The sequence below is a fragment of the Phalacrocorax carbo genome, chromosome 3 (assembly GCF_963921805.1).
Source record: "Phalacrocorax carbo chromosome 3, bPhaCar2.1, whole genome shotgun sequence".
Taxonomy (NCBI): Eukaryota; Metazoa; Chordata; class Aves; order Suliformes; family Phalacrocoracidae; genus Phalacrocorax; species Phalacrocorax carbo.
This window is the reverse complement of record NC_087515.1, coordinates 124,028,580-124,051,043: the sequence shown is the minus strand read 5'-3', so window position 1 is coordinate 124,051,043 and position 22,464 is coordinate 124,028,580. Positions and strand designations below refer to the sequence as shown.

General features: G+C 41.0%; 1 protein-coding gene across 3 annotated transcripts in view; it reads left to right on the top strand.

Moving 5' to 3' along the window:
* Positions 1-22,464, top strand: part of MMUT (methylmalonyl-CoA mutase) — a 24,189-nt gene extending 1,725 nt beyond the window's left edge. For all 3 annotated transcript variants that reach the window (XM_064448217.1, XM_064448218.1, XM_064448216.1), the window contains exons 2-13: positions 324-735; positions 2,879-3,246; positions 4,029-4,186; positions 5,562-5,733; positions 7,975-8,223; positions 8,687-8,798; positions 10,095-10,210; positions 10,866-10,981; positions 17,670-17,801; positions 20,299-20,446; positions 20,562-20,729; positions 22,031-22,464. In XM_064448217.1, coding sequence (XP_064304287.1) covers positions 357-735; positions 2,879-3,246; positions 4,029-4,186; positions 5,562-5,733; positions 7,975-8,223; positions 8,687-8,798; positions 10,095-10,210; positions 10,866-10,981; positions 17,670-17,801; positions 20,299-20,446; positions 20,562-20,729; positions 22,031-22,159 — 2,247 coding nt within the window. In that variant the 5' untranslated portion in view covers positions 324-356 and the 3' untranslated portion in view covers positions 22,160-22,464. The remainder of the gene's footprint in view (positions 1-323; positions 736-2,878; positions 3,247-4,028; positions 4,187-5,561; positions 5,734-7,974; positions 8,224-8,686; positions 8,799-10,094; positions 10,211-10,865; positions 10,982-17,669; positions 17,802-20,298; positions 20,447-20,561; positions 20,730-22,030) is intronic.

The following is a 22,464-nucleotide window of genomic DNA, read 5'->3' as shown; positions in this document are numbered from 1 at the left end:
TAACACTGACTTTCAGTGGCGGATAAGTGCTGGTTAGGGACTGAAAACAGTTACACGTTTCAGATATGGATATAGATGAGTTGCAGGAATGTTTTACTTAGCTAGAGGAAAACATAGGATTTTTTCTGAACTCTGTTTTATGCATTGTCTGCTTGAAAGGTAAGGGGAAGGGATGGCTGTGAAATCAGTAAGTGAGTAAATACACTTAGGTTTTCTCCTGAGTAATTGTTTTGGCTTCAGTAAACTGCTTGACCTCTCCATGCTCACTTCTTCCATATTGGATTTATATGATAATGCAAAATACATATTTTTGTTTTCTTCAGCTTACTGCATACCTGCCAGCCAGTGGAGCAGACATGCTAAGAGCCAAGGATGCTGTCCTGCGCCTGCAGCCCCACCAGTGCACATGCCTGGCACAACTTCCAGCCTGCAGGCTCGCGTGGCGTTTGCTGCACAGGCAGCCACTGCACCCCGAGTGGGCTGCCCTCGCTGAAAAGCAGCTGAAGGGCAAGAATCCAAAGGATTTAATTTGGCATACCCCAGAGGGGATCGACATCAAGCCCTTGTACTCCAAAAGGGACACAAAAGACCTCCCTGAGGAGCTGCCAGGGGTGAAACCTTTCACTCGAGGACCATACCCAACCATGTACACATACAGGCCGTGGACTATCCGCCAATATGCTGGCTTCAGTACAGTGGAGGAGAGCAACAAGTTCTACAAGGACAACATTAAAGGTGAGGCAGCTGATATGGGAAACAACATTGCCTTGCAAAGCAACGGGGAGCATTCATATGATGAATTTCATGGCAAATGTGATTATTCCACCGTGTGAGCTTTGATTTCTGATAGGCTTTTCCCAGTATTTATTTTAGTACTGGGAAACTGGATCATTTCTGAAACTGTCCGTGTTTCATTTTGCTATTGAGGTGGAAAAATAACATGTTAAACGCTATTTTTAGTTATTCTGCCTTGATACTGACTGAGACAATTTGGCTGCATCCCAGAGTCCAACCAGCAGAGATCATGGAGCACTTCACACTCATTGTGGGACTATGAGAGAAGATTATAGTGGAAAAATTTGTTGAACTTTGTCACTTAGTACTTCTGGTGTTAGTGCATTCTAACATTTTGGGTTTCCAGCTCGTGTTGTAAATTTTAAATGAACTCAAGTAAATACATACGAATAGTGTCATTCATGGTCTATTAGTAAACCCATCTTCCTAAAAGTATCGGTATTTTCCGTATTTGAGAGTGCTTTTCCCAATATTTCTGCAGAGTATTTCACTTTGCAGCAAGTTGTTTAACTAATAGCCAGAGTGTCATCATAATATACTATTGAGTTAGGCATTGTAAAACCACTACTGAAAAGTTGTTCTTGATAGACTGATGCATTAGTTTGACACAAGCCGTACATCTTAGCAATTGTTTGAGGCTAATCATAACCTTACCAGTCACAACAGACCACTGAAATTTGCCTTCTGAGTAACACATCTGTGATGCTTTTCTTTCCCATTTTAGAGGCCTTCCTACTCAAAACATTACTATGTAGGGCAGGGGACAAGAGTTGAAGAGTTGTTTGGGGATTTTTACCTCTTGCCATATCATGGTTAGCTAAAATGAAGCAGTGTTAGCTGCTGCAGTGTTCTTGCAAGTATTCTTGATTCTTTCAATTTATAAAACTCAGTAAATTAAGAAATTATAAATACAGGGAGAGGTTTGCAAACAAGCATTTCAATAGAAAGATTGTTCTGAATATACTCTCTCTTACTGCTAGCGTTGCTGCTGAAGCAGAAGTGCTAACACTTAGGTTAGCTGGTAGCACAGCTCAGTTACTCAGGAATGTTTGCTGACGGGAGTTTTTCATCTTTATTCAGGTTTTGAAATTGTGATATTGCAATTTAATCTCTGTTTTTGTATTAATGGTTGTATTAATATTGGACCATTTAGCATAGCTTCTGAATCTGACCTATATGTAAAGCATTTTTAATAATTCAATTAAAACCTCTCTCTAATTAGAGGAATGCTGAAAAAATAATTAATTACCAGTTCCTATAATTGCTGAAATTTCTATTGCTTGAAGCTAGGCAGAAATCTAAATTTTTGTTGTTGTGCTTCAGAACTAACACCTAGCTTTTTAGATCAAAGGCAGTAGCTGGTATCTGACAATTAAGAGGTCTGCTGATGTTGAGAAGCAGACTTGCAAATGCAGTGGATATGGTTACTTCAGGAACAGCAGTTCTGGTTGAGGGTGAACACCTGGTGTTAGCAGAGTTTCAGGTATTGCATTCAGGTCAGAGCAGCATGTCTGTCAGGAGCTCTGCCTGTCTGTTCCCTGCTTTATATGAACAATTTTGCTGCAGATTTAGTAATGCATCACTTCACTTTAGGAATAAACAACGTATGTCAGTGGATCCAGGGTAACAATCAGTATGCATGTGTTTAATTTGTGATAAAGAGAAGGTAACGTGACGTAGTTTATCACACTTTTGTTTCCAGCTAAGCTAAGTAGAGTTCCTGTATATAAGCCCTGATACTGTCTGTCTACAGTAATTTGTTAAGCACAGTAAGCTGATTGTGTGGCTGAACCAGAAGAACTACAATAGTTTTCTTTTCTCAGTTCAAAGCTTTTTCATTTAAAGTTTAAGACTAGAAGACCTTGGACAAGTTTGGGGAGGGAACAGTGTTTAACATGAGAAATTGGTTTGTCATCCAAGCTTGGATGACTGGATGATGATGTAAAATAGAAGTAATACATTTAGATCCTAATGCAAAACTGTTTAACACTTCTGAACCTCTCTCTTTGTTTTTTGGGGTTTTTTTGTTTTTGTTTTTGTTTTTTTTTTTTTGTTTGTTTTGTTTTTTTCCTTTTTCATTTAGCTGGCCAGCAGGGATTATCTGTTGCTTTTGATTTAGCCACTCATCGTGGTTATGATTCAGACAATCCACGGGTTCGAGGAGACGTTGGAATGGCTGGAGTTGCCATTGATACAGTGGAAGACACCAAAATCCTTTTTGATGGAATTCCTTTAGAAAAAATGTCAGTTTCTATGACAATGAACGGGGCAGTCATTCCCGTGTTGGCAACGTTCATTGTAACCGGAGAAGAACAGGGAGTGCCTCAGGCCAAGCTGACAGGGACAATCCAAAATGACATCTTGAAGGAGTTCATGGTCCGAAATACATACATTTTCCCCCCAGAACCATCCATGAGGATTATTGCTGACATCTTCCAGTACACCTCAAAGGTATTCATTGTTTAAATATACTTACTTCTGTTATTATATCTAGTTAACTATTTATGAGGCACTCCGGAGAGCAAAGCAGAAGATGGGAAGACCTGTCATAGTGAAGAATGATGTGGTTGTGGAAAGGGCCGGCAGGAGAAGTTAAGATCCCAAATCACTTACAGCCTAAATTTTAAGATTTTTAAATCAATACAAATCAAAGTCAGATTAAGATGAGCCTCAGCCTGAAAGGACAGCAGGAAGCTTGGAGATGAGAAACAGACAGGCAGTTCCTAGAAAGGAAGAAGCCACACGCTTAAGAAGCATTTTTCAGTAATTCAGGCATTAATCATGTAAGCAGGGGTGAAGAGGTGAGAAATCCTGAAGGACTTATGCTGCAAAAGTGAGCATGAGAAGCAGATAATGAAAGGAATGAAGTCCTGAACTGATGAGTGGAAGTTCAGTACTACCAGTTTTTTTCTTAGCTGCGTTTTCATTGGAGAGCTGGAACACAGCCTGTAATCGAGAAGGAGACTTATCATGGTGGGTGATGGTTTAAGCACAGTGAATAGTGCAGAAAGGTAAAAGCACGTAAAGTGTACATCTGCAAACACTGTTCAGTAGAGGTGGGTTGTATTTGCAGTCTACGAAGAATAGATTGTAAATGTTGGTAGAACAGTTATCTGATCCTCCCCTCTTCTTCTGTCATAGAATCAGAATAGTTTGGGTTGGAAGGGACCATTAAAGGTCATCTAGTCCAACCCCTCTCCAATGTCATACCATGTTGTCTTTTATTTTTGCAGTATATGCCAAAATTTAATTCTATTTCAATCAGCGGATACCATATGCAAGAGGCAGGAGCCGATACCATTCTGGAATTAGCTTATACTATAGCAGATGGCTTGGAGTACTGCAGAACTGGACTTAAAGCTGGCCTTACCATTGATGAATTTGCACCAAGGTGAGCTAAAGAAATTTGCAGGTGTAAAACTCACTTTTGGTAAAACCTCTAGAGTTTAGTATCAAATTCAGTATTTTTGCACATACAAGCAATATTGGCAATGCTCACATTGTAGATAGGTTTGGTTTTGGTTTTTTACAGTTTCAGCAGTAGGAAAATACTTGGTCCAACAGACACTTAGGCTACATCTATGCTAATAAACTGAATAAAGCTCATGCACAAGCCCAAGCATTGTCACGGCCTGTTGCGACTGCTGGTCTCTAGGTCAGCAAGAAGATCCCTAAGATCTTATATCTAATACAGTTGTAGCTTTAGGATTGCAGAATGCAACAAGAGCTCTCACAGTTCTTTTATACTATAGCATTATTGAATTTTTTTTTTATTAGTAGTATTTTGAAATATTTGGAGAAAAACGCTTAACAAGGGCAAGTTCAGGTAGTTCAATTTACAGTAGCAAATTTTCTAAAAATAAAATTTAATTTTAAGCAGAATATTGTATTTTTGTATAGTTACTGCCAAATAAAGCAGAATCACAGTTTCAGTGGTCTAGTTGATTTACAAATTCCCTAACTGTTTGGCGAGTCTGAAAACCAAACGGCGTTGTTCACGTAGCCTGTTCATATTCAATCTGTAGGAGTCAGCTGAATTAACCTGTTTCCAAGATCTGTGTTAAAATCAGAGTGGATCACGTAGACAAAGATTCTGACTTTCTAGTGATGGAGAATCTGTAAGAGCCTTTGGCAAATTGTTTCAGTAGCTAATTCACTGTTTTAAAAGTACATCTTTAGTATAATGAGTTTCACAGGCTTTAACGATGCAAGTTTACATTTGTAAATCACAGAAGCCGTAAGTAGGAGAAAGTAGATCAGTCTGTTCCCTGATATGCTATCCAGCGTTGAACTGATGTTTAATTTGGATTTTGATTAAAAACATCAGGAAAAGGATGAAAGCATGCTTATAATATGTAATGTCATCTGACGGTTAGTAGTTTGTGGGTGTAAATACACTGGTCGATTGTGTCCAGGAGCATTCCCTGGCACTGGAGTGTCACTGTCTGTATTAGTGACTTGCTGGAACACTGCTTGACCTAGGGCTCCCCCAAAACAGACCCTGGGGACAGTTTAGCAGCTCCAGGGACCGTTGTCTCTGGCAGTTTGCCTGCAGTCACCTTGTTTGGTGGCAGTTCACTGGCATGAATGTCTGTCGTTCTGTAGCAATTGGCATTGGTGGCCAGGAACATTCCCATCATCTTACGTCTGGGTTATATCTGTAAAAGTAAATTAATTGGAGGCCTTGCTGTAGGACTTCTCCTTTACTGAAACAGAGTTGTTAGAATGGTTTAATGTTTTGTCCTCTTCATGTGCTCTTATTACAGGCTCTCCTTTTTCTGGGGAATTGGCATGAACTTCTATATGGAAATAGCTAAGCTGAGAGCTGGGCGGAGGCTGTGGGCTCACTTGGTAGAGAAAATGTTTAAGCCCAAGGATCCCAAATCTCTTCTGCTGAGAGCTCATTGTCAGACTTCGGGCTGGTCACTCACTGAGCAGGTCAGAAATTGGACTGTCATCAGCTTCCTCATTTAAATGTTTTCATGGTGTATATCTTAAAGGGAGCTGCTGGTTTTACTCATAAAAATGTAGCTTTCTGAAGGAGACAACCTGTCTTACTCTGACGAATGCACATGCTAGCACTGGATACATCTTTTTGCTTACGCAACACAAAGAGTCTTGTTGCGTGCTAGCAGCATTGCTTCCCAAAATGCTGGTTTAAGAAATACCTCAGTATTCTGGACTGCCCTGTACCACTTGGGTAAAGGGCAGAAACTAGAGTCTCGAGACTGGATTCACAAAAGGATTCCAGTATGGTGGTAGGCAGTCTCAGTGCCTAATTTTTCATTGTCTGGCTTCATTTTCATTCTGGAATCATTGTCTTAAGCATGTGCTCTCTCAGTCTGGTGGATACTGAATTGAGAATAGGATCCAAACCTACTAACTAGAGAGGGCGTTGCAGAGAGGTGCATGAACATGAAGCTCTCTCTTGGATTTGTCCTGTAAGTTATCCTTTCAGAATGCAGCTGAATAAGGAAGTAGAGACTCCTTTTTTCTCAAGGTCACTGGCTTGAGAGTTCGTTTGAGCATCCAAGGGAGTTGTTCATGCCCCTGTCTCTCACTGCTGAAGAGCGAAGTAATGGTTACAGCTTGCCTGCTCTTTTGAAACTGGGTGCACTTTCTCCTTTTCCTGTTGAGTTCCATCACTTCATAACAAGAAAATAAATCATTAGACTGGATATGTAGTTTCTCAAGTGAGGTCAGAGCTGGATTCTAGGTCTTATTTCATTTTATTTTTAGGTTGTGATTGCAATCGTTGTTTGACTTCTCTGCCTTGGTTTTATTCTTTTTTTCAGAGCAAATGTAATGCTTACTTACACTGCAGGAATGCACTAAAACTAAAACAATGGAATTTTTTTGAACAGTAGCCTTTGCAGGACCTCCAATCAAAAGTATTGTATGAGTGCAAAATATTAATATTACAAAAAATATGATCAACCATCTTCCAGTGTCCAGTGTAAATATATTTCTGGCCAGACCATAGCCCTCCTGCCTAAACATTAATATAGCTCCTCAGTGACCAGTGTTTGCTCCTTATAGGTTTCAAAGGACAAGTATATTTTCCTTTGGCCTGCCTTTAGGTAGGTATCCACTCATAAATTAGGTTTTACATTCTTGCTTATCCAAATCACATTTTTCCTGTAATTCTTTAAATGGAATACTCGAACCAAAAATAGACTCCAGTATGGGTAGAATTACCGTGTCCTTGTAAAATAGTGATATTAATTCAGTTTCTTTATGGAAAATAATTTAATTCACAGATCTCATGATTCCTTTTGCCTTCTTGAAGGTCATATTACATAGGTAACCCTTAATTATTTTGGGGACATTTAACCCGAACTAAGCATGTCAAGAATTAGGTATGCAGTCCGAGCTACTGTTAAGTTCCCTTAATAATAAAATGAAATAAGATGCAGTGGGTGAATCTTCACTCCATCTCAAAACACAACTCAGCCTCTGGAGATAATGACAATTCTTCTTTGACTGTAAAGGCACATATATATAACTCAACTATCTAGATGTATGAAAAGAGCAGATAAAAATTTTGACCTAAAGGCTGAGATTATATTCTCTAATGCTGACTCTGTTTCTATACCTTGTACTCCAGATTATCCGTTTGTTTTGGTTGATATCCCAGTTCTCCCATAGATATCTTTCAATCTTACAGCACCAGCAAATTTCAACAGTAATTCCTACCTTTGTGTAATGCTGTCATTAATGAAAATATTACGCACTTTTAGTTCGAAAACACATCTTGACTAGTAACCTGTCCGTCAGGCATGCTATTTGCTCCTCCAAGGCTTCAGGAATCCCAGGATGGAGGACATCGGGACTACCTGTTCCATCCTCTCCAACTTGGGTTCATGAAGTTCTTTGAAACACCAGTAAATATGGCTTTGCTTTGTAACTCATACACTGATATTTTTGGTTTTCTTTATGGATTAATTTTTTTATCTGAGATACTGATAAATGATATATCAGTTTGGATGTTTATTATTGACGGTTTTCTTTTTCAGCTTGTGTTATGATTACAGTGTTTCTATTGGGAATCTTGCATTCATTTCATTGCAGTAGTATATGTGTGACTGAACAGATATGACAGAACATACGTGATATATATGTTCTGCCTCAGCCCCGTGGCAGAACGGCTGAGCTTCAGAGCCCTCCTTTTCCTTCCAGGACCCCTTTAACAATGTTATCCGTACTACAATTGAAGCAATGGCTGCAGTGTTTGGAGGTACACAGTCTTTGCATACAAATTCATTTGATGAAGCCTTGGGTTTACCTACGGTGAAGAGTGCTCGCATTGCTCGGAACACGCAGATCATAATTCAAGAGGAGTCAGGTATTCCTAAAGTGGCGGACCCCTGGGGGGGGTCTTACCTCATGGAGTGCCTCACCAACGATGTCTATGAAGCTGCTTTAAAGGTCAGTTTGCATAACCTTTTATGCTTTGTGGGAGAATTTTAGGTATAGGAGTTTTGAGAAATGTCTTTGAAGGGCATATTTTTCAGAGAACTGACCATGGCTTTTTTCAGTTTCTTTGTATTTTCATACATGTAACCATAAGGGCTGGTTGCCCCACAGAAATCGGTGCACAGTCAAGGTTTCAAATTTTAAGTCTTTTCAGCCATGGGTGTTACTGGTTGAACAATATGCCATGCACTGTTATTGAATTAATGGAGTTCTGGTAACAAAAATAGTCTTTTGTTTGAGATGTCTCTTAATTTATACCAAAACCTGGAGTCAGGGACAAGGAGATAGGAAACATGCTTTTAGAGCACAGGACTGTATATATAGGTATAATAACAATTTGGGTGGTAGTACAAGTGCAAAGTTCGTTTTGTGAACCTTGTTACTATGCAGTTTCTCAATCCTCTTAATTTCTCAGCTTGTTGAGGAGATAGAAGAAATGGGTGGAATGGCCAAAGCTGTCGCCGAGGGGATTCCCAAACTTCGTATTGAAGAGTGTGCAGCTCGAAGACAAGCCAGGATTGACTCGGGTAGGGAGCAGGGAGATGAAAGAGGAGGAAAACTGCCAATAGAATACCATTGTATAAAGGTTTTTTACACACTTTTTCAGTGTTTTTTTTTTTTCCTTCGTCGTTTAAGAGTAGCATATTTTGAGTGATAAATCGGTGATAGTTTTATGTCAGTGAAGGCTTCTGGAAAGAGATAGCAGTACCAGTATGAAAACAGCCTTGCTTGACATATTTAAGACTAGATTAGACAAAGCTCTAGAAAGACGATTTTAAAGGAGTGTTTTGGGCCTTTAGTAGTTAATTGCTTATTTTCTGATAGTAACTTGAAACTGCGATTCCTGAATTCAAAAGCATGACCGCCAGCAGGTGGCGATATTGAATGTATCTGGCCAAATGCCTGGCTTTGCCTCAGAGCTGCCCAATGCAGTCATCTCGGATACAGGTCTTTCTTTGTGAGATACATATATATGTGTATATGCATGTGTACATATATAGCAGCTATATGTGGAGATGTGTATTCATGTGTGCTCATAGCTCTAGTCTGCATTCCAGTAGCAGTCCAGTAACAGAAACTAGGGATAACTTGAACATGAAAGAAGTTACATGAATTTTTTTGTTTGGAGGATTTGGATCCTCCAAACAAAATTGAATTCAAATTTGAAAATCTGAAGCAGGTCTCTAATTAAAAACCAGTAAAGAATAATAATCAAGTTCTGTGTTTTCTCCCCCAAGGTAAATTACTTCATGTTGCTTTGAAGAGTGTAGTAATGTTATCAGGCGCTGCAAATAGAAATGGTTGTTAAGTTCATACTGGCTGAAAGCTAAAATACAATTTTCCAGCATGATAAATTCATGTTTATTCACATGGAGTAGTTTTAGGTAGGAGCTCCACATTCTTATTTATCTGGTACATCAGAAAAATAAATGCAGAGCAGTGCAGGAGACCAGCATTTCAGTTTAATTCTGTGAGATTAGGTTATGTAAACTTAAAAAGAGAAAAATAGCTAACGTATATTGGTGACTCATTACTAAATCAGCTTGTAAGGTAAGTATTGTTCTATTTGAAATCTTCTCTCTGGCCCAGTGTTCACTGACTTGAATGTTGATGCAGCTAATCCTCTCTCTCATCCTAAAATATGGAAAGTACAGACTTAAGTCCTTCCTAAAAGAACAAATTTTAAGTATTTGAAATATATATAGTTATAAAGCAAAGCACTGCATTGTAAAGCTCAAAGTTTTCTTGTCCTATTAATATTGTGTCTTTTTACAGTAGTTTGCAAATGTATTCTGAGTTTCTGGTGTTTCCACTGGAAATAGGGTCTGAAGTAATTGTTGGAGTAAACAAGCATCAGCTAGAAAAAGAGGAGACAGTCGAAGTTCTGGCTATTGATAATACTTCAGTCCGTAGCAAGCAGATCGAGAAGATTAATAAGGTGGGAACTGCCTTCTTAAAAATGAAAATTCTTACAATTGCAGATAGAACTTGAGTAAAGGTGGCTTGCCAAGAACTTGACCTGCAAATTTCTGAGAATCCACTCTAGTCTTTAGCAGGGAAGCTAGATTTCTGTTCAGCTTTGCTTGGAGGTTGGCAGAAACACAATATTGGCATCTAAACGAATGTTTTTGTTAGGTTCATTTGGTTTTAATCATTGTATTTCAGATAGTCTCATGAATATATGGCTAACCTTTCAAAATTGAGAACTTTGCATTTCGGAAAATCAGAGAAAATAGCTATGCAATGTTTTGCTCTAAAAGCACATAACGTTTCTTAATCGCTCGGACTATTTGGTGTAGCTTGTCAAGTGCTATTAAGGGAGAGGGTTATAGAACGAGAAATCAACATCCACCGTCATAATTAGTAAAAATGTAGATAAAATGGTTTTAGAGTTATTTCATGGGCTTGTACACATGTTTGAAGGTCTGAGATACCTTTTTACTTCTGATCTCGTTGAAATATATAGCATGTATTGTCAGTTGACAATTCCACGCCTTCAGAATTAATATTTGAAATCAGAAAGTCTTACAAGCCTGACTTCCCAGCTCACTTTGATGTTTGTTTTAACTTCATGTTTTTCTCCTCCACTGTAGGTGAAGGCTAGCAGAGATCAAGCAGCAGCCCAGCAATGTCTCGCTGCTCTAACACAGTGTGCTGCTACCGGGGAAGGCAACTTACTTGCGCTTGCAGTGGAAGCAGCACGTTCAAGGTATTGAGGGTGGGGGTGAATATCCAACTGCTGTTGAAAAGTCAGTGGTTTGTTTTCACATTTTAACTGTTCTTGGGTACGATGTCAGTGAGGTTGGTGTCTTCCATTTGTTTTCAGAGGTGGAAGTGAAAGATGGCCACAGCTGGCATTGAAACGTAGACTGTTACATTTTAGTGTCTCATAAGGCTGTGTTTTAATTTCTCACAAAGAACAGTATGGCTACAAAGAATGTCATATGAAATTCTGCTGTTCGTGTTGTTTACAACTCAGACTCTTACCAGTTTCAGGACGTAACTAGGTTTCTCCGTCACCCTGCTGTTTCATAGGTCAGGGAGCTTAAGAAGTGTCTGAGGTGTGAAAATGGATATTCACAGTCTTATCATGGTCTGTTGCTTCATCCTTTCTTGCACCACAGATTGGTGTGAAAGCATTTTTTGACTGAAGGAGAAATACATTTGCTTAGTCAGGCAAAGATGTAGAAGATGCTCTTGAGTAGAGCAGTGAGTCATCCTTTCGAGTCCAGTGGAACAATTACTTTTTTCACCTAAGGTGCTTTAAGACTATTTTCATTCCTGCTTCAAAGTGGTTCAGCCTCAGTCAGCAACTAAACACCACAGAGCCGCTCGCTGACTCCCCCCACCCCTGTTGGACAGGGGAGAGAATTGGAAGTAAGCGTCAGTCTCGAGAATAGAATCACAGAATCCCAGGTTGGAAGGGACCTCAGGGATCATCTGGTCCAACCTTTATAGGAAGAGCAGAGTCTAAACAAGATGGCCCAGCACCCTGTCCAGATGACTCTTGCAGGTGTCCAACGCGGCCAAGTCAACCACTTCCCTGGGGAGTTTATTCCAATGGTTGACTGTCCTCACTGTGAAAAATTTCCCTCTGGTGCCCTATTTGTCTGTTCCTTAATTAACTAAATGCCCCAAAACTGAGCAAACCAAATTCTCTCCTTATTGGGACGCTCTCCTGTTTTTACTGTGATGTCTCAAATTCCTTCATTCCCATTCCATGAACACTTAACAGCCATATTTTGATACATTTTCTCCCACGGGGAGCTTGTAACAATTTTCCAGCAGCATGTTTACACCTGTCTTTGAACTGTAAAGGTCACGGGAGGGGAGTGTTGGATTCACCAGGGATTCATATATTCTGTATCAAAATTGACCAGTTAACTGCTAGTTTCTCTCCTTGGTGACCTTGGTTTTATTACTTGTAAAAGCATTAATGGACCGCAGATCTGCTTTGTAAGTTGCAAATGCAAAACCTACCTCTGCCCCAAAACTATGTGTGGGACATGACCACACAGAGAAGTTGTCATGGCATCTGATAAAGAGTGTTTGAAGGAGGATTGTGAGGTCTCTGAACATTTACAGGAGCCCTTCTGTTAAGGGCAACGTGGGAAAAGATTTTCGAGTGATCACGTTCATCCTTTACTGGTAGTAGACAAGTAGGCCAGTATAACCAGCACATGAGTGACAGAAGCCTGTCTCCTAATGAATGGAAAATGATGGGTTTTAAGCATGAAGTCAGGTAACATAACTCAATTGAAATAAAAGAAGTAGCACAGAATTTTCAGTACTGAACTATGGAAAAGACTCCAGGGACTAAAATGGAGATTTCAGCGCTGACAAGTGCAAGTAGAAAAGTCATTTTATTATTGTAAGCAAAGTAATAAGGCAGGCTGAAGGTGGTAGGGAATAGGAACAGTACTACCTCCCTTCTGTGCCTCCTTTCTCGTGAGAAGCCATGTTCCAGGAAAACGGGGGTAGTTGGGTAGGGCTATGAGACAGATTATGCTAAGTTCTTCCTCATCTCCTTCATTTGCGGTGCTGTTTTTCTGTCCCTCTCCAGACTTGCTGTTCCTGCTGTGCCCGCTATGAGTGATGGAAAAGGAAGGCACAAAGTGCAATGTAGCACGTAGAGCTGCTTCTTTGTCTGACCAGTCTCTGTCCTCATGGTACTTTGTCACCTGACCACTCAGTGCTACCTCTTGTTACTGGTGAAATGCCGACAAGCAGCGGCAGTAGTGTGAGACTGAGCAGACAGAAGGTGACAGTCCTAACAGGCACATTATGGTCATTGACTTTCTTTCTTCAAGCTTGTATTTGTGCAGCATAGCATCTACAGCCGGTTGTGAACCACTGGGAGAGCGTCATAGCACAGATTGCTAGCGGAGATAGATCCTGTGCCTAGTAGGACACACTGAATTGAACGATATCCTCTCTGGCCATCACAGCTGTGGTTGTATTTCGTCCCTTGTTGTATTGCCCAAAAGCTTAGCAAAGAGCCAGGCTCCTCTTATTTGGAAATTCCCTGCTTTTGAGGAGGCTCAGGGAATCTCTGAACGGTTGAGGGCTCTGATATAGCACAGTTGGTTGACAGTAGTTCTGAGCAGTGCAGAATTTCCTAGGATGCAGGCTGTAGTTTATGTACAAACATGCTGTCCTTGCCACAAGACATGCTGTAAGGGCTGTAGGCTAATACAACACAAAAATGGTAAATATAGCTATCTTTGGTCTCCACTGCAAAATTTTAAATTTACTTCAAACCACAGATTAGGTTGTAAATTACCTGCTATCCCAAAATACAGGGTGCTAAAAGACCATGCAGTTCCACACAAGATAAATGTGAAGGAAACGCAAATTTATACAATAAAGGCAAAGTGAATTCTGTTCTGTCAATTTTGCATAATTGTCTAGTAGGTTTTTATCAGCATGCATTGAAAAAACTGTAAATTAATAATAAGAATTGTTGCTTATGCTACATAAGTTTTATAATAATGAAGTGAAAATGATTGTCTCAAGAACCAAGTTTTGCTGTAAGGATAAGCAGAAATGAGAGGGGTTTTATATATCCAGATTTTAAGGAACTTGTCCAATGTTACGACTAGCTGATTAAAGAAAAGTGTAATCATCATTAAAAATATGCTTTTCCTCTCCTGTTAAGAAGAGAGGCTGTTTTCCTGGTTCCAGGTGGAGCTATTCCACTGTGGCTGCATAGATGGCACCCACTGATGCAGCAGGACTAAGCAGGGATATTATTTCTTTTTTAATTGTTTACTGGTAAATAGTAAGAAAAAAGTCATGAGTCGTTTAAAAGCTGAACTCTATTGTTACTTAGGAACTTTAGATTTAAAGCATTGCAGAGACCTGGGGCGGAATTCTCAAAATACTCTAAAGGGATTGCTGAAGCAGTATTTGCGGAAGAGAGAGATATGTTACGTATTTTGTGCAGTACACAAAAAAATTTAATCCTAGCCACCAGATTATTCTTCAATAAAATTGATAGTCGAAACCATTTATTTTCACTTATTACATGAAACTTTCATTCATCCTTTTACATAATAAGAACAGAAAAGCACAATACAGCTATATCTACGTGTGCTACACTTTGATTTAATACTGAAGTTACACTCAGATGCTGCTTCTGCAAAAGAGAAGGAGGAGAAAGATTGATCTAAACTTAGTTTTCTCTAGAAGGGAGGACACATATTATGCCACTGTAAGCCTTCAGCAAGCAGGCAGTGTTTACACAGGCGTAAGTTGTCAATGTTTATGCGTGGGATGTATCTGCATCAGGCTGCAGTCTGTGAGGTCTAGCACTCTGAGAGGGAGTCAGTGTTCATAGATATAGGTCTGCTGCAAACTTGCTTTGTAACCTTGGTGCAGTCTCTTAACCTAGCACTTATGCAGTTTACTTTTCAATTTTTTTGTTAGTAATATCAGAGAACAGTAATCTTAATAAGGTTATTTAGATGTCCTTAAAAACAAAAAAATTATTATATAGGAGTAAGGTCTGAGAACTATTGTAACTCAGGTAGTGCTTGCTAAGCTTTCTGAAATCTTACAGGTGCTGTTAAAATTAAGAGTATTACATAGCGATGTCAATGATTTCTGGTGCAATCGTGGACAGTTTGCTTTATAACTAATGCTTTCTAAATCCTTGCTAATAAATAAATCCAAAGAAAGTATCAGGATAAGTCCTGTTCACACATAGCCATACAGATACAAGAAGGCCCTTGAGGTGCTGGAGCGTGTCCAGAGAAGGGCAGCGGGGCTGGGGCAGGGTCTGGAGCACAAGTGTGCTGGGGGGCGGCTGAGGGGGCTGGGGGGGTTTAGCCTGGAGAAGAGGGGGCTGAGGGGAGCCCTTCTCGCTCTCTGCAGCTGCCTGAGAGGGGCTGGAGTGAGGGGGGGGCTGGTCTCTGCTCCCAAGTCACCAGTGACAGGACGAGAGGAACCGGCCTCAAGTTGCACCAGGTGAGGTTTAGATTGGATATTAGGAAAGACTTCTTCACCAAAGTGTTGTCACACATTTGAAGAGGCTGCCCGGAGAGGTGGTGGAGTCACCATCCCTGGAGGTATTTAAAAGACTTTTGCGTGTGGTGCCTGGGGACATGGATTAGTGGTGGACTTGGCGGTGTTAGGTTAACAGTTGGACTTGATCTTAAAGGTCTTTTCAAACCTAAACAATTCTGTGATTCTATGATATTATAAATTTGGTATTACTTTGCGTTAGCTGCTTTTCTAGACTATGATCCTCATAAATCCAGATCTGAACTACTTAGTGTGATGAGGAAGAAAATGGATAAAAGCAGGAAACTTTAAAAATATAAATCCAGAAAGCGGGGGTGGAGTGATGACAAGAAGTGTCCAAGACTGTGTCAGTAACGTGACATCTCTGAAATTTACTGAAGGATTCAGTTAATACAGGAGAAATCCATTTTCTGTTACATTGGATGTGTGGCACACTGCATACGGTAGGAAACAGATAATAGCTACTGAAGCTGTGAATAGCAGAAGGAAAACTGAGTACAGGTCGTTTGGCCATCCCCTTCTACAAGTGTGGACTAGAAGTTGTATCTTGTCCAAATATCCTTTGAGGACTTTTCTGTAAAAGCTTTCGAGGATGCTTAACCTTATTTTGCCTCAGAGTAGCTTATAGTTAAATGCAATATGACAGGAGAAAATGTGAATTCCAGGGGTTTGAAATGTGCTGAGCAGTAGCTGAATGGATGGGGTCTGGTCTCTCTAAGCATAATTCTGAAGCGTTTTATAAGAGCAGTATTTTTCTTTCTTTCCTTTGACAAAGTTTGCAGCAAGCTGTATTCATTTCTTAGTATACACAAATTCTCTAGTCTGTTCCTATCCAAGCATATACTAAAATATTTTCATCAAAATATTTTTGATGAAAGATTTCATCAGGAGCTCAGTATCATACCTCCAAAATTGTTACACAGTACCGAATCCCAGTTAATTTCATACCAGATGTAAGAAACTTGCTATGATGGAGCTACTAGCCGCACTGCTCTTTCATAGAATCATTAAGGTTGGAAAAGACCCTTAAGATGATCGAGTCCAACCGCTAACCTATCACTGCCGAGTCCACCATGTCCTCAAGCACCACATCTACCGTTCTGTTAAATACCTCCAGGGATGGTGACTCCCCCACCTCTCTAGGCAGCCCCTTCCAATGCCTGACCACTCTTGCAGTAAAGAAATTTTTCCTAATACCCAACCTAAACCTCCCCTGGCACAGCTTGAGGCCGTTTCCTCTCATCCTATCAATTGCTACTTGGGAGAAGAGACCAACACCCACCTCGCTACAACCTCCTTTCAGGCAGCTGCAGAGAGTGAGAAGGGCTCCCCTCAGCTTCCCCTTCTCCAGGCTAAACCCCCCCAGCCCCCCCAGCCGCCCCCCAGCACACTTGTGCTCCAGACCCTGCCCCAGCCCCGCTGCCCTTCTCTGGACACGCTCCAGCCCCTCAAGGCCCTTCTTGTCCTGAGGGGCCCAAACCTGAACACAGTACTCGAGGTGTGGAATCTTTCTCCACAGATGAATTGTTTTTCCCTTCCAAGCAGGTTCCTCTCATCAAGTATATGGTTGGGGGTTCAACTGTAATTAGAGCACAGCGCTGGGGTTTTTTGGTGCAGTCTGCACTATAGATTTTACACAGAAAGGTGGAATCCATTAAGCATGAGATTTTTAAATGCTTTGGGACAGAGGCTGTTATTTCTGATGTTTGTACAAGAACACAGCACATCCTAGCTTACTTCTAGAACTTGTGCTGCAGCAGTAGAATGTGTATTACTTCTAACATGCACAGTGTCTCCAGTAGCAAACAAAGCATGTAATGTGCATGTAAATGAATCTCCCAGATTCTTCCGCATCTTGGTGGATAAGGGAGCTATGTCAGGAGTAGAGAAGAAGAAATTCTAAAATAAAAACAACAAGGGAAAGGCAAACAAAACAGTTAAAAAGTTAGGCTTCAGTCTCTTCTGTGTGTTCTTCCTTTTTTTTTTCCCCCTCTTGATTTGTATTTTGTATTTTAGTAACAAGTCCAAATGCAAGATCTTGCAGTACGAGCCCCAAAATATTCCCGGTTGAGAAAATTTGATTAAGTTTCCTGAAATATTTTGCCATGAAGTGGTCCCCATTGCCTTGCAACTTGTAAAATCACTTCTTACATCAGCCAAACAGTATTTTATTGAAAAATACTCTTGCATGATCTATTAGTGGATGACAGTGGGGTGAGTCAGATGTTCAGAGTTGTAGCACCAAAGGGGAAACGAGTGTAAATGAATTTGTCCTGCAGCAAGGCAAATAGTTGGGCCACTGCCAGTGATTTCTGTATTCTGTTTTCATATAAGCCTCCTGATAGCATTAATACTTTATTTCTGTATCTTAGGTGCACTGTTGGAGAAATAACAGATGCCATGAAGAAGGTGTTTGGGGAGCATAAAGCCAGTGACCGAATGGTGAGCGGAGCTTATCGCCAGGAGTTTGGAGAGAGTGATGAAATTCTTCATGCCATCAATAGGTGAGAATAGCTTCCCAGGAAGCCGAACACAGTCTCATATTTAATCCATTAGATACATGTGCTACTCACACGTGCCCTAAAAAAGCGTTCCCCAAACCTGAATGACATCCCCAGAACAAAAGATCTGCACAGTCATTCTCCTCCCTGTAAGCAGAATGAGAAGATAAGTGCAAGAAATAAGTGCAAGAAGAGAATAGTCAAAACTTAATTGAACTTGTATTTTCTTGCAAACAAAATCTGCTGAGGTGATGTTACGATTTGAGGATTTTGTCCAAATAGACTAGGCAGCTGTGAGATTGAGAAGCTGAGAAACATTGCCTGAAATCCCCATACATTGGGTTGCTTCTTTTGAAGACCTCTAATAGTAATCTCTACAGATATTTCCAGCAATTCATATTTGCAAAACCTGGCTTTGTTCTGCCCATAAGGCACCCCTGCAACTTCACTCTTGCTGTTCCTAAAATTGTAAGGCTAAAATCTGCCTGGATAGCCACATACAGCTTCCAGTTTACGGGTGTTACTTACTCGTATCACAAGGGAGAAAACATCAGAAGATGGTAGTATGTGTGAAAGCAGTGCCCGTTCGTGCCTTTTCTCAGCTTCTGCCCTTGCTGCTGTCCTCTTGGGTGAAGAGACTGAACTGCCGTAGCAGGTGGTGGTGTAATGTGCATCGATGCTCATCAGTCCCTGCCGTGTTGGGGCTTATACATTAATGAGTTACAGGATGTCTTAAAAGGACATACTCGATGGCTTCGCAATTAGCCTGACTTGAAAGTAGTTGTGCTGGGGGATGTCACCATCATTTTTTAATTTAAATTTAAGTATTTGTAATTATGCATTTACATGAAACTGAACTGAACTGATTCCTTAAGGATCAAGATGTATCTCCCATTTTTACATACCTGCCTTTATGTCCAAGATCATGTGTGCCAGTTAGTAAACATGGTAATGAAACTGGATTTACTACATGTCACCTTTGCCCAGGCCATCAGAAGTGTGATTTCACACTTGCCCACACTTAAACCAAGCCCTGTTGCAGTAATGCAGGTGGTCTGAGCCTGGCAGGCTCGGAGCACCGAGAACTGGTTTTGTTGGGAAGGAGCCTGTGGGTGAGGAAGTAAGAAAACAAGAATATGGAAACAGAAGACAATACAGAGAAAAACATTTTAAGATATCACAAATCAATTCAGTACCTGCTTCGCTGATATTCTCAGCAGTCCTTAGGAATAGAGAGGCAGGCCCAACCCCTGTACATTCTCAAACAGAAGCTTTGTCAGTCTGTTTCTTCAGGCTCTCTTGACATAATTCCCTTTTTAAGCTGCCCAAGTTCTTATTTTTTTCCTTTTTACATGATGCATATTCCTGTCCTGGAATCCTCTCCTGAGGCTGTTCAAATCTGTGCTGATAAATGCTTTATCTAGAGTCACTCTTTCCCCCAAACTACGGCACTGGGTTCATACAGCGATTCTCCCAGCCAGGTCAGCATATGGTTTCAAGGCGCACCAAAACCAGACAACTCCATCATTAACAGAATGCCCAGAACAGTACGATATTAAAAACCAAAAACAATACCCCTTTTATTTATGAGAAGTGGTTCTCCTAGTGTCCCACTCAAGGACCAGCGACAGGCCAAGGGGCCACGGGCACAATCTGGAACACGGGAAGTTCCACCTGAACATGAGGACAAGCCCCTTCCCTGTGCGGGTGCCAGAGCAGGGGCACAGGCTGCCCAGGGAGGCTGTGGGGTCCCTTCCCTGGAGACATCCACCCCCCGCCTGGACGCGGCCCTGTGCCCCTGTTCTGGGGGTGCCTGCTCAAGCAGGGGGTGGGACGGGATGAGCTCCAGGGGTCCCTTCCAACCCCCACTGGTCTGTGATTCTGTGATACTGGTGTTACATGGATAATGAGAAGTAAGATGAAAGATTAATCTCTGAGGCTGTGGTTACACCGTCACTTTCACTCACCAGAAATCTGAACTGCCACTAACCAGAAAAAGGGAGGCCATGGGACGAGTGCACAGAATGGGGGATACAGTGATCCTCTTCTGCACAGACTTGTGCCAGGTGAATGATGACGCACAGTATGATGTTTAGGACCTGTCTCTATAGCCTGTGTCCATGCAAGTACTTTTGAAATAATTGGTCATAATTATTCTTAAAATCTAAAAAGTGTGTTTTGTTTAGCTGTAATTCAGCTCATTAAACCCTCAGAGAATTCAGTATTTTGTCTGTTACAAAGCAGAAAAGTAGTGGAATGGTTTTCTTTAAAAAAGAACGTTTTATTGTTCAAGATAGTGATTACAAGAAATCAGTTAGTGATCATATAACTTGAATGTTGACATAGTATGCCAAGTACACAGACTAGCCATGACTTAGAGATCTTTTGCTTTGAGGTACAGAATTGATGCTACAGTTGCAACCAGTGCTTTTTTTATTTGTGGAAATAATTCTATTGATTCTCAGTGACTTACAATGATACAATATGTGTTTTCAATCAGAGTTAACAAGTTCACGGATCGTGAGGGACGCAGGCCTCGTATACTTGTTGCAAAGATGGGTCAAGATGGCCATGACAGAGGAGCCAAAGTTATTGCTACAGGATTTGCAGACATTGGCTTTGATGTGGACATAGGTCCCCTCTTCCAGGTATGACCGATTGAGTGGTGTCCAATGTATTTCAAGTGCAGTGATTTTCCCTCTAATGCTTGTTCAGCAGCCAGGCTGGGGCTATTACTTGTCCCGTAATCCTCTTTCCGTACAGACGCCTCGAGAGGTGGCCCAGCAGGCGGTCGATGCAGACGTGCACTGCGTTGGCGTGAGCACGCTTGCAGCAGGTCACAAAACTCTTGTGCCCGAACTCATCAAAGAACTCAACGCCCTTGGCCGGCCAGACATTCTTGTCATATGTGGAGGTGTCATCCCACCTCAGGTACGGGTCAACATCATTTTCATAAAGACTAGGAGACTGCTTTATTTCTGTCCGTGCTGTTTTTAGCCATTTCCTGTATTCTGTTCATGTCAGAGGGGATTTACAGTGCTGAAGGCTGCTGTGTACCATTGCCGGGGTCAGCGCAGATCTGCAAGATGGTTGCAGAGTGCTGTCGGGTCTCATTGATCCGGTTTTCTGTACACTGTGTCCTGGTTTAACTTACAGTGTTTGTTGGATGGAATATTAAGTTGTGTTGTGAAAAGATTACCCCCAGGGAGATGTTCTTTATGCTCTGTTGTTTCAGATTACCAGTACCTTGCACATTACTGGTAAAGGCTAGCTCCTTTCTTCAGAGACTTTATGACTTCCAGTAATAGTTCGGAAGAGCCACATCTAGTGACAAGACACCTGGCGGGTCCCAACACCTATAGGCTACACATCTCATTCAGTGTTTAGCCTCTTCTGTTCCCCGTCATCAAGCCTCAGTGTTGCCTCTCATTCCCTCTGCTCTCCCCTAAACTGTTGAACTGTCTGTTGCATTCCCTTGCAGTCAGATCTGTGCTTTTGTCTTAAAATTTTCCTTAGCTCATCCACAGTTTGCCTGGCTGTATCACCTTTGGGGTCATCTTCTGTCTATAAACCTCCTGTTACTCCCTTTTCCCAGACTTCTTCCTTTCCTAATCAATTGAGTGTTCAGGAGTGACACACTTTTAAATTAAACAAAACTTGTAGTGTTTCTCTAGGAGACAAACTGTGTTCTGTCCAGTATCTCTCAATGGGATGCTACTAACCCATGGTTGAAAAATGTATCCTATATAGAAGTAAGAGAGAATACATAACTGCTTCCCACGTCTTTTTGAAATCTCAGGACAATCATAAAATTAGAGTAACTTAGATTGCAGGAGACCAGGGGGAGTCATCTGGTCCAGGCCCTTGTTCAAAGCAGTGTTTTCAAACTTCGAAGTTAGATCAGATTTAGATTAGGTTATTCAGGGTCACATCCAGTTGACTTGTGAATATTTTCCAATGATCTGACATCAGTCTGATTCTAAACAAATAAAATCTTTCCCCTGGATGTTTTTTAAATATTTCTTTTTCACCTCCTAACTACCGTATTTTTCCCGTTTCCCTTGATGCTGCGCTGCCTCTCTCTGGGACTTGTTGCATGTACAACAACAATAATTCAAACAATTTCTCAGACCCAGCACACAGGATAGAGCACACACCAATTAGAAGTTCTTTATCGATTTTCTGTTGCACTATTATCTTAATAAATAAATCTTAAATTACTTTCTGAACAGGATTACGACTTCCTGTATGAAGCCGGCGTTACCAATGTGTTCGGCCCAGGGACTCGTATTCCAAAAGCAGCTGTCCAAGTGTTGGATGATATCGAGAAGTGCCTGGAGAAGAGGCAGCAATCCCTGTAGTGCTGAAATGTCACACAACGCAACCAGCCTTATACTGCTCGCTTACAGGATGTAACCATCAGCAAGGGATGGCCAGCCACATGCCTTCGGTTCCACCGCCCTGTGGCCTGGTGTTTTGTGCTTTCTAAGAAAGTTGTACATTCTCTGCTTGTTCTATTTGAGGATTATTTATATATGTACCCGCAAGAAAATTTTATCACTAGAACTATGACTTCAGGGAATGAAGGGAATTCAGTAGGTGGGTTTGGTTTTTTTTCTTCCAGATACATTGGTAAATAAAATATCCGTTCTGGCTCTTTGGCTGA